Source organism: Drosophila santomea, chromosome 2L (assembly GCF_016746245.2).
Source record: "Drosophila santomea strain STO CAGO 1482 chromosome 2L, Prin_Dsan_1.1, whole genome shotgun sequence".
In the NCBI taxonomy this organism is placed as follows: Eukaryota; Metazoa; Arthropoda; class Insecta; order Diptera; family Drosophilidae; genus Drosophila; species Drosophila santomea.
The window spans coordinates 16,422,477-16,433,618 of record NC_053016.2 but is presented as its reverse complement, the minus strand read 5'-3'; the positions used below and the strand labels follow the sequence as shown (position 1 = coordinate 16,433,618).

General features: G+C 45.4%; 6 protein-coding genes across 6 annotated transcripts; 4 read left to right on the top strand and 2 right to left on the bottom strand.

Annotated features, from left to right (window-relative positions):
- Positions 1-816: 816 nt before the first annotated feature.
- LOC120458149 (probable U2 small nuclear ribonucleoprotein A') lies at positions 817-1,820 on the top strand. The gene has a single exon (XM_039645695.2). It carries the CDS (start codon positions 946-948, stop codon positions 1,741-1,743), a length of 798 nt encoding a protein of 265 aa, XP_039501629.1. The 5' UTR covers positions 817-945; the 3' UTR covers positions 1,744-1,820.
- Positions 1,817-2,714, bottom strand: LOC120458150 (respirasome Complex Assembly Factor 1). The gene is made up of 3 exons (XM_039645696.2): positions 2,506-2,714; positions 2,349-2,452; positions 1,817-2,280 (listed from the first exon to the last, which is right to left on the bottom strand). The coding sequence occupies exons 1-3, from the start codon at positions 2,611-2,613 to the stop codon at positions 2,085-2,087; spliced, it is 408 nt and encodes a 135-aa protein (XP_039501630.1). The 5' UTR covers positions 2,614-2,714; the 3' UTR covers positions 1,817-2,084.
- A 38-nt stretch (positions 2,715-2,752) lies between these two features.
- LOC120458151 (39S ribosomal protein L52, mitochondrial) lies at positions 2,753-3,464 on the top strand. The gene is made up of 3 exons (XM_039645697.2): positions 2,753-2,909; positions 2,970-3,118; positions 3,183-3,464. The coding sequence occupies exons 1-3, from the start codon at positions 2,861-2,863 to the stop codon at positions 3,363-3,365; spliced, it is 381 nt and encodes a 126-aa protein (XP_039501631.1). The 5' UTR covers positions 2,753-2,860; the 3' UTR covers positions 3,366-3,464.
- A 1,439-nt stretch (positions 3,465-4,903) lies between these two features.
- LOC120451408 lies at positions 4,904-6,775 on the top strand. Its single transcript, XM_039635080.1, has 2 exons — positions 4,904-6,110; positions 6,177-6,775. The coding sequence occupies exons 1-2, from the start codon at positions 6,099-6,101 to the stop codon at positions 6,555-6,557; spliced, it is 393 nt and encodes a 130-aa protein (XP_039491014.1). The 5' UTR covers positions 4,904-6,098; the 3' UTR covers positions 6,558-6,775.
- A 993-nt stretch (positions 6,776-7,768) lies between these two features.
- Positions 7,769-9,524, top strand: LOC120456420 (dynactin subunit 4). Its single transcript, XM_039643255.1, has one exon. It carries the CDS (start codon positions 7,840-7,842, stop codon positions 9,382-9,384), a length of 1,545 nt encoding a protein of 514 aa, XP_039499189.1. The 5' UTR covers positions 7,769-7,839; the 3' UTR covers positions 9,385-9,524.
- LOC120456431 (retinol dehydrogenase 13) lies at positions 9,422-10,952 on the bottom strand. Its single transcript, XM_039643266.1, has 5 exons — positions 10,760-10,952; positions 10,369-10,632; positions 10,148-10,304; positions 9,830-10,089; positions 9,422-9,768 (listed from the first exon to the last, which is right to left on the bottom strand). Exons 1-5 carry the CDS (start codon positions 10,837-10,839, stop codon positions 9,522-9,524), a joined length of 1,008 nt encoding a protein of 335 aa, XP_039499200.1. The 5' UTR covers positions 10,840-10,952; the 3' UTR covers positions 9,422-9,521.
- Positions 10,953-11,142: the final 190 nt, after the last annotated feature.

Sequence of the window (11,142 nt, the reverse complement as noted above, 5' to 3'; positions counted from 1 at the left end):
GCAATGAATATGATACACTATACATATTATGTAATTCGATTGCGTGTATAAGAACTATTTTAATGGCCTAAACATAAACAAAACTAAATGAAATATAATATTTTTTATAACTGCTTCCAAATACAAACTATATGCTTTATTATTTCCCCTTTTTTGGTTACCTTGCCTATACATATATTTATAGTATTTAAGCGACAATCCGTTTTCAAATTTTAAAGCGCGTTATGCCGCCAGAAACAAATGCATTTATTTTAAAACGGAGCGAACACTGACGATCTTATTGATTATTTTCTAAAAGTTAACAATTACGCTAAGAAAGTAGGCGAAAACAAAACCGATATAAAATTACTAAGCCATTAAACGACAGAAAACCGAAAACTACTGAAACCTAACTACCATTATCGCTCAACGATCAATTTAAATTTTGAAGATCTAGTAGTTTGCACCAACGACAAAGAAAATGTTAAGAGGCGTTTAAACTTTAAACCAGCCCACCACCGACCACACACTTCGAGTTTTGAGTGTATCCCGTTCTCATTCAACTTCAAGCCCCCGAATCGAAACAAGAAAAACTTTACGTGTTCATTAAAGTTAAGCAATTAAAACTTCATTGTAATCTATTGAAATTCAAATAAAACGGTAACGATATTGGACAGCAGTGTTATTTATTTTTAAATTTTTAAAGGTTGTGCGCCCAAATGGCAACATGGGAGTTTTTCTAGTATTAGTATACTGAATGGTGGACGCCCGGCAGTCACAAAAAATACCAAAAACACACCATTACAATTTATGATATCGATACCGGCATTGCCTGCTATCGAAAAAAGGGTTCATCTCCAACTCGCGTCGGCAGCGAATTGTTTTTCTGCATTTCGGAAAATAAACCTTTAAAAATATAAAAAAAAGCGCATCCAGACCAATCGTTAGCACACTGCGATTGCCAAGATGGTGAAACTAACGCCGGAGCTGATAAACCAGTCGATGCAATACATAAACCCATGCCGGGAGCGCGAGCTGGATTTGCGCGGCTACAAGATTCCACAGATCGAGAACCTGGGCGCCACTCTGGACCAGTTCGACACCATCGATCTGTCCGACAACGATTTGCGCAAGCTGGATAACCTGCCGCATCTCCCGCGCCTTAAGTGCCTACTGCTGAACAACAACCGCATCCTGCGCATCAGCGAGGGACTTGAGGAGGCGGTGCCCAACCTGGGCTCCATCATTCTTACCGGGAACAACCTGCAGGAGCTGAGCGACTTGGAGCCCCTAGCCGGATTCACTAAACTGGACACCATCTGCCTGCTCATCAACCCGGTATCCACGAAGCCCAACTACCGCGAGTACATGGCCTACAAGTTCCCGCAGCTGCGACTGCTCGATTTCAGAAAGATCAAGCAGAAGGACCGCCAGGCGGCTCAAGAGTTCTTTCGCACCAAGCAGGGCAAGGACATGCTTAAGGAGATCAGTCGTAAGTCCAAGATGAGCTCCGCAGCCGCCATAGCCGCAGAGGCGGGGAATGGCAAGGGAAGAGGATCGGAAGGCGGACGACTGGCCAATCCGGAGGATATGCAGCGCATCCGCGAAGCCATCAAGCGGGCCAGCTCGCTGGCAGAGGTGGAGCGTCTATCGCAGATCCTGCAAAGCGGTCAGCTGCCGGATAAGTTTCAGCACGAGAAGGAGGCGGTGGCGCAGAACGGGGCGGGGCACAACGGTTCGGGGGCCGTGGCCATGGAATACTAGGATTAGAATCCCCCGCTCAACTGTCAGCTACCTTATAACCGTAGACCAATATTTTGTAATAAAAAGCCAAAAGTTGATTCATTGCATTCTGCATTTTGGAAACTCAAATACATATGGAAACTTCTGTTTTCAACTAGATCGTTGGCCGAAAGATCTTTCACGGAAAGATTTGGGACAATCGGCCACATCAGAAATGCATTTACATGAACGTAATTGGCTAAAAGTTTAACAATCTACAGCAAGTACAAAGGAGACAAAACGAGAGGAGCTGCTGTGTTATGTGGAGAGAGTGGCGTGGTGCGGACCTGGCTCCTGTAGTCTGGTATTGCTTGGGAGTGTTGTTAAGATCCTTTCGCCGCCATTATGGCGTCGTAGTGCAGGCCCGTATAGAAGATTATCCACGTCACCAGGAATCCGGCAAACGACGTGATGAAACCTTCCTTGATCAGCTCCCAAACTCCTCCGTAGGCGTCCTCGTCCACGTTTTGAAAGTTGATGGCGTACAGGTAGACGATCCCGCAGCTGATGCCGGCGAATCTGGGGGCACATTGGATGGATCAAGTGGAGTGACTCCGGCTATTTATAGGTTATAGGTGGCTACTCACAGTACAAGTCCAAGAAAGCCCTTTAGCGGAACAATGCCCCATATGACGCCCAGAAAGATGCCGAACACCTGACGAGACCAGTAAATAACGTCTAGGAACTCCTCCTGCGAGAGAATTGGATTAGCATGCGAGATTTAGCGCCGGGAACTTTGCTCACCTTGTCCTCCCACTCCGATTTTGTGATGGCGCGCGCGCAAATTTCACGCAGTGTGGAGGTTTTGGCCGAGTGGCCGTTGCGCTCGATGGTACTCGTTTTCGTGGACATAACTTAATTCAGATCTGACCCAAATTACTTTAAATTATTTTGTTAATTAATTTTTTCACTATCAAATGACTAACGCGTTTTGGCGTAATGAAAACCCCAAACGCCTGCGTTTCCGATAACAAAATACTGAGCCTATACCACCTTAGTGTTGTTAGGCTTACTAACATAGTGGTGACAACCCTGCAATCAGCTGTTTGATTATGTGAATTAGGTATTTTCATAAGTACTGCTTAGTTTTCGATAAATAATGCTGAAAATAACAAAGATCTGCTTGGCCCCCTTCGCCACAATTACAGGTAAGCAATACCTTTTCTTACAAGCGCTTTATAATTCATAAGCTGTTTATACTTACACAGCGCAACGAAGCATTGCTCTTACGGCCACCCGTGCTATAGATCAGAAGTGGCGTGCATCCAGAGGATTGCCGGAAAACCCAAATGCCTTTGGCCCACTCACCAATATGCCGGACTACACGTACTTAGATGGCAGGCCCACACCGCTGGGTGTAAGTATTCCCCCGAAACGCCTCAAACATCAGCCTTATCATTAATTGTTTTCTCATATTTTAGGCCAACCAGAAGAGACGCTTGCTTAAGCAGCAAGAGATAGCGACCAGGATCGTGGAGCTAAGTGGAGAGCTGGAGTTTGCCAAGCAGCGACATGAACGTCTTAAGGAGAATGCCGAGTCCGAGAAACAGCGCCTCATCCGAAGCAAACTGAAGCCGAAGGGCCACTTGCTGCTCAAAAAATAGCGTCCTAATCTTAGCCAGTATAAGCTATCATAAGTCACTTAGTGAATGGAGACGAAATTATACGATGGTCTTTTGATGTGGACACATGTTTGCCCAAAACACGTTTCAAAAACGTTCCCAAACAGCAAGCGTGGCGCAGTCGATGGTTCATTAGACGCGTCGCTAATCAGCTTTTAATTGCAGCTGGGCGACACGCCTGCCGCATCTTAATTGTGTTAAAACGCCAGTGACGCACTCGCCGGAGTAGCGTGTCCTGGCATTTAGGTGAGATGAAAGCGCTGCCCGATTTTCCGAGCTCTCCAAGAGCAGCCCTTGGGGAGGGAGTGAGCTGCCATTCACACATTGGCTGCTAATAAGAGGCTTACGCTCGCGCATTCGAGTATCTTTACAAACTATTACTGTCAACAAGGAAGTCGTCGGCTTTCTTATTGTTTATTGGTATGGCGTTGTCCAAGGCCAGTTACAAGCGGAATCTCTTCCGGCCTGCGCAATTCGCTGCAGACCGCGGTGGATCAGCCTGGAGAGATTGCCAGATTGATCGTGTTGGCGAATCCAACCAAGCATGACAAATATAATCCCTACTGTTTGCCTTTCTCGGTAAATATGTACCATGGTTTAACAGCCAAATATTAGCACACCTTGCCAGTCCGACTCCCTTGTTTCTCCAAGTGTTTGGCTTTTCGGTTAGGATATCAAGAATTTTGCACGGCCGGCAATGTTTGTTTTCGATTTGGTTGATCCGCTGCCCATAAAGCGAGCACCTTTATCATAAAACCCAGAGGAACGTGCTCCACTTTGCCATGTTTTTTACAGAGCCCGTTGAACCAATTTAATAGCAATAACTGTATGATATCATTCTGGATTTATATTATTACTGAAAGCATTCGACTTGGCTGGTCTCACACTTCCCGAAAGAGAGCAACAAATCAGAAGATCCACTGTTCCCCTAGGTGGCAGACATAAAATTTCCATAGCCCTTTGTTAATAGTAACTCGCACCAGGGTAAAATCGGTAAAAGTGAATTAAATAAGCGGACAATGTGCCACTGTAAATACACAAATATTGCAGGGTGCAAATTTAGCTGTTTACGTTCGCACATTCGGCTAACAAAGAAATCAAGTCGAAGGAAATTTTCTAAGCAGCTGAGTCTCCACTTGGAGACGACTTGAAGTGCAGAAGTTTGTCGCACTTCTTGCGGAAATTAGCCAAGGCGTACGAAATTTTGCACCGTCTATCACGTTTCGGGTGTGACAAAAATAACCAGGCCTCCTCCGGAGCATTCAATCAAGTGGCAGAAGTCACTGCGCTTGGCTCCGATGCAACCAATCGTGCGTATAAGTAATGCTATCTAAATTCAACTGGATGTTTATGTTTCCTTTATCGCGGGAAAATCTCACACCTTTCTGTTGTTGTTGACGACGGTTTGGGTGTGCAAAAATATTTACCCCCATTGGGAGGCATGAAAAAACGCGAAGTTGTGGAAAACAACTGAATTTTGTTATTGCCACTCGGCAGCCAGAGATTTATATTTATATAATTGTATAAATTTATTAAATTAGCGGGTTTATATTTACAGCCGAATCTTTTCGAAACAGCCGGCGATAATGAAGCGCAAATTAGTCTGGATCGCAACTTATGTTCATTCCTCAATTTCGTCTGTCTAACTATGGGTTACAGATGCCTAGCTGGCTTCTGATTCATCACTTCTTCGAATGCAGGCCCCAAAAACGGAAGTCATGCCCCTTTTTGGAGTCTGTTTCAAACTCAAAGCGCATTCCGCAGTCGGGTCGAGTTTGTTTGTTAATTGCTTTGTTTTACTTCTAGAAAATCGCGGTATTTAACACTTCCTGAGTCAGACGGCCACATTTTCACGACGAATTGATTAGGCGCCGCATGAGCCACTGCGGTTGGATATTTATAAAGCCTGATCCGTATTTTTAGACGCCGTTCCATTTGCGTGTCTATGCTGATTTATGATAAAATAACAAAATCACCGAGTTTCGTTACAACGACATTCGAGGTCTGGATTTAGATTTAGCGTGTGACCACACAAAAATTACCACCCAGCGACCACAGCGCCTGGTACACATATTACTCATACGCCCAGTGCGCCGCGAACCTTTCCAGCCGCAAGCAAAATGCCAAAAGCCCCTAATAGCTTTCGTCCGATCGCACACCGACGTCAGAGCGCCCAGCATCAAAATCTAGATTATTCACTTTAATTGATCCAAGCCGAAACAAAATAGTCGCAGACAATGACAGAATTCCGGGGGACCGTATCTTTCCGCATTGTAAAAACTTTTCCGAACCAAACTGGATCCCCGCTAAGCGAAACAGTGCAACCGGCAATTAGAGCCTTTGTCTTTGCCCAATCCCGTGGAGATGAGACCGGGTTCAAGTCACAGACACCGCGCATGCTCAAAACAAAACCCAGTCCGTCAACCGAAGAGAGTTTGGATACATTCGCAAACGCAAAAATATCGTTGCGTTTCCTTCGGACTTGCGTCAAAGCCGGAGCATCGGCTCGGCCCGAAAACAAAATTTCACATTTGGGTGCGAATGTGCTGGCCGGTGCGTATATAAGGAAAGGGTTCTTCACACCATAGCATACAGAACTCGCCAGACGTTCAAAGCATTCGGAGCAGCCAGACAGAAATCAAAGGATAATCCCAAAACAGCCCAACCAGGATTTACCAAATCAAAACTAGTTTCAACCGAACCAATCCCAGCACAATGGATCTTAAGGTAAGCATCATTATAGCACGGTCCCAATGGGAATTTAGCTCACCCATCCCTCGATCTTTTCCTCAGCAATTGTACTCGTGCATCTGCCTGCTGATCAGCATCATCATCTGCAAAGTGTCCGAAGCCAAGCCCACCTACTACGACCTGGATAGCTACGAGACCTACGACACCGATCGCTATGACAGCTATGGCGGCTCTTCGTACGCCCTGAGCTATGGGAAACCGCTCACGGACAACCGCCTGAAGAAGCTGAGTCCGGGCTACTACTACGTTGACGATGGGTACATCGCCCCGGTGGCCTCCAATGCTGGCTACACTCGCCGCGAGGGCTCCAGCGCCTCCGATAGAGACTCCTTGCCCCACAATGTCAAGTTCACTCCCATCGTGCGCGTGCGCCAGACCAAGACCAAGCGCAAGAAGCTCTTCGTGCCCAACTTCTTCGGCTAGAGGGGCTTTTACCTGTTCTCCTCCTGCCGGGATTGAGACTACAGACTGAGGATGATAGCATAGGATTAGCATTAGCATTAGTCGCGTGGCTCCCACACCAAAAAGTACCTTATACCTACATGTACGTTTACCTATTTTATACTCGGTCACACGTTTGGCCAAATTATATTTATATACGCAAAGCTCCTAAATAAAAATATTCAAATGTTGAAAACATATATGCGGTTGCCAACTAACTGTCTTTCAAAACGAATAAGAGCCGTGAAATGAAAATTACATTTTATTTTTAGAACACATCACGACACACAAGTCGGGACTTAAAATTACTTTAAAATATGAAGTTTTATTGGTCCGCCAACAATTATATTACGAAAGATCCGCAGAAAATCCATAAAATATTTGAAATATCAGCACCTTGTGTACTTTCGCTAATAACGTACTTACTTTTCAATGAAAAGCACCGTAAAGAATTTTATGAACCGTAAAGTGTTTATACTCTATCTAGTTTGGCAAATTGATGCTAATTGGTCACTTAAGGGATTTCATTAACTTAAAATTGTATTGTTGCTATGACGATGACGTACAATAAACTTTTTCTGATGATGTGATCGTTCAAAATAAAACATATGTAAGCCGAAAATATATTTGCTCTCCTTGGGAATTCTAATAGGTCTTAATTGTGTTGTTGAACAACAAAGTGTGCACGAAATTGTAAAAGAATTTAAAATTTTAAAATTATTCAGTATATATCTAGCTCTAAAATTGAAACTATACTAGCGTAGTAACGAATATCTGATAGTCGGGGAACTCGAATTTAGCGTTCTATCTTGTTTTTAATTAAATAGATGATACACTAATAATAAACATAAATATTTACAGTCTCTATGGCCTCCAAAAGCTTAATTTTTTTAGATCAAAGCGATAACCAATTGCTTTTAAAAAAGTGCGCCTTGTAAGTTTCCCCGCAGTGCAAAGAATATGGTTTATTTTTTCCTTTGAAAAACAATCCCGAAAACATCTTTAAATCTTTCCGTTGAGCTTTAAACAGCTTTGTGTTTGACCCGTTAAAGATTATTAGTTAAACCATTCACTCCAGGAATCTTGGCGGCATTACGTCAAAAAATTGGCGACAATCCTCCAGTGCTGCACAGCATGGTACTTTAATCGATGACTACATGACGAGTCATCGAACTATCGATATAACAGCTGTCGTCATTTCCGAAAGAAGAAGAGAGATTAGCAAATTTTACAAAGAAAACAGGAGAAAACCAGCGTCGCCAAGATGAGCTTCATGCAACCGAGTCCCGTTAAGTACGCGTGCTCCTGCGGCATACTAAACCCGATCAACAAGCTCTTCTTCTGCCGCCACTGCCCCAAACTGCGTTGTGGCTTCTGCGTGACGCATGAGATCGAGTCGCACTTCTGCTCCAACTGCCTGGAGAACATTCCATCCACAGAGGCGCGCCACAAGAAGAACTGCTGTGCGAACTGTTTCGACTGTCCCTGCTGCCAGCACACCCTATCCGCCAGAGCCTCCACCGTTCCGGTGGTGCGCAAGACGGAGGAGGCAAAGGAACCAAAGGATGGGGACTCCAAGGGCGACGCCACGCCCCCAGTCCCTGCGACCAGCAAACCATCTGCGGTGCCCACCACCAAAAAGATGTACTATCTGTCGTGCTTGTCCTGCCGATGGACAACGCGAGATGTGGGTATTCCCGATCAAGGCGTGGCCACGGGCACCTGGCCGGATAACGAGTGCTTGTACCAGGCGCGATTCAATGCTCTGGTCGAGTACTTCCAGGCGGTGGTGCTGCAGGAGAAGCAGGAGAAACTGGAGTTCATGCGGCGCAAGGCGCCGAAGCAGCACAAGTTTCCCAGCCTGACGGATCGCACTGGTCTAACCGTATCACTTATTCGACGCCAGATCGGCTGGAACGACAAGGCTCCCAAGGCCAAAGCCGTAATAACGCCGGTGGAGGCCACGGCGGAGGTGGAGGGTCTACCGGCGAACATATTCACGGAACCATTGAACTTGCGGAATGTCACAACTATCACCCAGCGACATAGTCAGCCGGCGGACCAGCCCATGGCCGTTGTAAGTCTTTATCCGCAGCGCAGGTCGCTGTGGATCAAGCGGTCGCTCCGTTGTCGCCAGTGCGAACACAATTTAATCAAACCGGAGTACCATCCCACGTCCATAAAGTACCGCATCCAGCTCTTTGCCAGCTACCATGTACCTGAAGTGGTGATGGTACGCTGCGAGCAGCCCCTAGTTGCAGGAAAAAGCAACGCCATTTTGCTGAAGCTCACAAATCCAACTATGTACGATATGACAATTCGACTGCTGACTACATCGCCGCCTGAGGATCCGCAGCTGTTAACGGAGGGCACTCGTGTTGTCAAGGAGGAATCAATAACTTCTTCCCCACTTCTAAAAACAGTGGGCATCACCTTGTCGCGTCAAAACTCGACACGGGAGGTAAAGAGAGACGTGATAGACGTATCTAATGCCGAGATTGTCCCGTTGGAGAGCGATTTCGTTCTGAGCCAGCGCGATGACTCCAAAGAGTTCGACGAGGACGTGCAGCTGCCCACCGAGGAGCCCAAGTTTATTGTCTGGCGAAAGGGCAATAAGGTGCTTTTGCGGCTTCAGTTCACCCCGGCAGAGAAGCTGCCCGGATCAACAGACGTCGTTCTGGGTTTCTATATGCAGTACACATACGTCAACACCGTAAACAATACGCCAGAGAAGAGAGAACCCACAACCCATGCTCTCCACTCCAGAGTGTTTATTACAGCTGGGGCAACTGAGCAGAAAGCCAACTGAATTGGAATCTAATTAGCCAACAGGCATACTAATCGACTTTTGAGAATCATAAAACATGCTTTATGAAAGCTTTATTTATTAATCCATTCGTGAAACAGCAACTAGTATTACAGTATAATAAACGGCTTGTTTTAACACTACTCGGAATTATTTTCTTCTTTAGCTTCTGGCTTATCTAAGCCGGTCCATTTCTCACTCTTGGTCCACAGGAACTTTGCCAGCTTATCGTCCAAGGCACGAGGATTCACAGGCTTTGGCTTGCAGTCGCTAAAGTACAGGCCGGAGATGTCCTTCAGTTCCGGATCCAGAGCAGCATAGATCGAAGTCTGTGCTCCGCTTTTCGGTGTCTTCAAAAGCGGCCAAATCATAGGCTTCAAAACGAACCTAAAGGTTGGAAGAGATTTTACTAAGAAGGTTCTAGTACAGTTAACTTAATCTTACTTACTTCGCAAGGTTTGTCTGAAAGAACGCCCAGTTCCGGCCCAGCTCAGTATCCACCACACCAGGGTGAAGTGCATTTACTGTGACGCCGCTACCCTTCAAACGCTTGGCTAATTCCCGGGTGAACAGGACGTTGGCCAGCTTGCTCTGGCTATAGGCTAAGCCCTCATCATACGACTTCTCGCTGTTCAGGTCAGCCACGTTAATATCGGCACGTGTATGTGCCAGACTGGATACTACGACAATGCGACTGGGAGTGGAGTTCTGAAATTTAGTAAGACCATTATCAGACGCACTAGATAGACTTATATAGCACACTTACCTTCAGCACGCTGAGCAACAAGTTAGTTAGCAAGAAGTGGCCAATGTGGTTTACTCCCAATTGCAGTTCGTAGCCATCCTTAGTCAAGGTCTTGGGACAACGCATCACGCCGGCATTGTTGATCAGGACATGAAGCTTGGGTTGCTCCTTCTTGAAGCTTATTTATAGAAGTAGTTCTTGGATTTTACAAAGATGAGGAAAGTTCACTGGCGCGAGCTTACCCAGCAGCGAATTTCCGAATGGACTCCAGCGAACTCAAGTCCAGCTCTCTAGAGAATACATTCTGATTATTTGTCTCCTTGATGATGTCCTTGCGGGCCTTTTCACATCGGTTCATATCCCTGCAGGCCATGTACACAGTTCCCCCACGTTTGGCGATCTCCAGAGCCGTCTCCTTGCCAATTCCAGTGTTGGCACCGGTGACAATGAATACCTTTCCAGTCTCATCGGTGTCCTTCGTGAACTTGCCACCTTGCATGTACTTTCTGAAATTATCAACAGGAATTACCTTAAAAGCTGTTATCTATTACCCGGTATTCATAGTTGCCAGTCATGAACCCGAAGTCACAATGGTATTTTTCATAATTGCATACACTAATTTACGCAACTCACTTCAAGAAGTAGATGCCCACGCCGATAATAGCTGGCCACACAATCAAAGGGCTTAATAAACAATCAATGAAAATGCACATTTTGAATAACTCTGTACAATTATTTGTTTTTAGGGTGTTGTCAGATCTTGGTTCAATAGTTGAATGTGCTATGGTACGAACACGAACAGCACAGCTGTTGAAATACTGAGCACAGCCAGCTTAGCACAAATATATTATACTCGTATCGCAAATTCGCAGTGAGAACCTGACGAAATCGAGAATGTAGAACGGCGATGGTCAAGAGAATAGTAAACATTTGTTGAGTTATAATGGAAAACATTCAAACAAATTAAAATAAATGCTAAAAATAAATGCTAAAAATAAATTGATTTATTATTTTAT

Bases quoted from the DNA above. Each gene is read 5' to 3' on its own strand.
- LOC120458149 (XM_039645695.2), top strand. From the start codon at position 946: ATGGTGAAACTAACGCCGGAGCTGATAAACCAGTCGATGCAATACATA.
- LOC120458150 (XM_039645696.2), bottom strand. From the start codon at position 2,613: ATGTCCACGAAAACGAGTACCATCGAGCGCAACGGCCACTCGGCCAAA. The intron at 2,453-2,505 runs GTGAGCAAAGTT...ATTCTCTCGCAG, and splicing joins AATCGGAGTGGGAGGACAAG to GAGGAGTTCCTAGACGTTAT. The intron at 2,281-2,348 runs GTGAGTAGCCAC...ATGTGCCCCCAG, and splicing joins GGCTTTCTTGGACTTGTACT to ATTCGCCGGCATCAGCTGCG.
- LOC120458151 (XM_039645697.2), top strand. From the start codon at position 2,861: ATGCTGAAAATAACAAAGATCTGCTTGGCCCCCTTCGCCACAATTACA. The intron at 2,910-2,969 runs GTAAGCAATACC...ATACTTACACAG, and splicing joins CCCCTTCGCCACAATTACAG to CGCAACGAAGCATTGCTCTT. The intron at 3,119-3,182 runs GTAAGTATTCCC...CTCATATTTTAG, and splicing joins GCAGGCCCACACCGCTGGGT to GCCAACCAGAAGAGACGCTT.
- LOC120456420 (XM_039643255.1), top strand. From the start codon at position 7,840: ATGAGCTTCATGCAACCGAGTCCCGTTAAGTACGCGTGCTCCTGCGGC.
- LOC120456431 (XM_039643266.1), bottom strand. From the start codon at position 10,839: ATGTGCATTTTCATTGATTGTTTATTAAGCCCTTTGATTGTGTGGCCA. The intron at 10,633-10,759 runs GTGAGTTGCGTA...TGATAATTTCAG, and splicing joins GTGGGCATCTACTTCTTGAA to AAAGTACATGCAAGGTGGCA. The intron at 9,769-9,829 runs GTAAGTAAGATT...TCCAACCTTTAG, and splicing joins TTTCAGACAAACCTTGCGAA to GTTCGTTTTGAAGCCTATGA.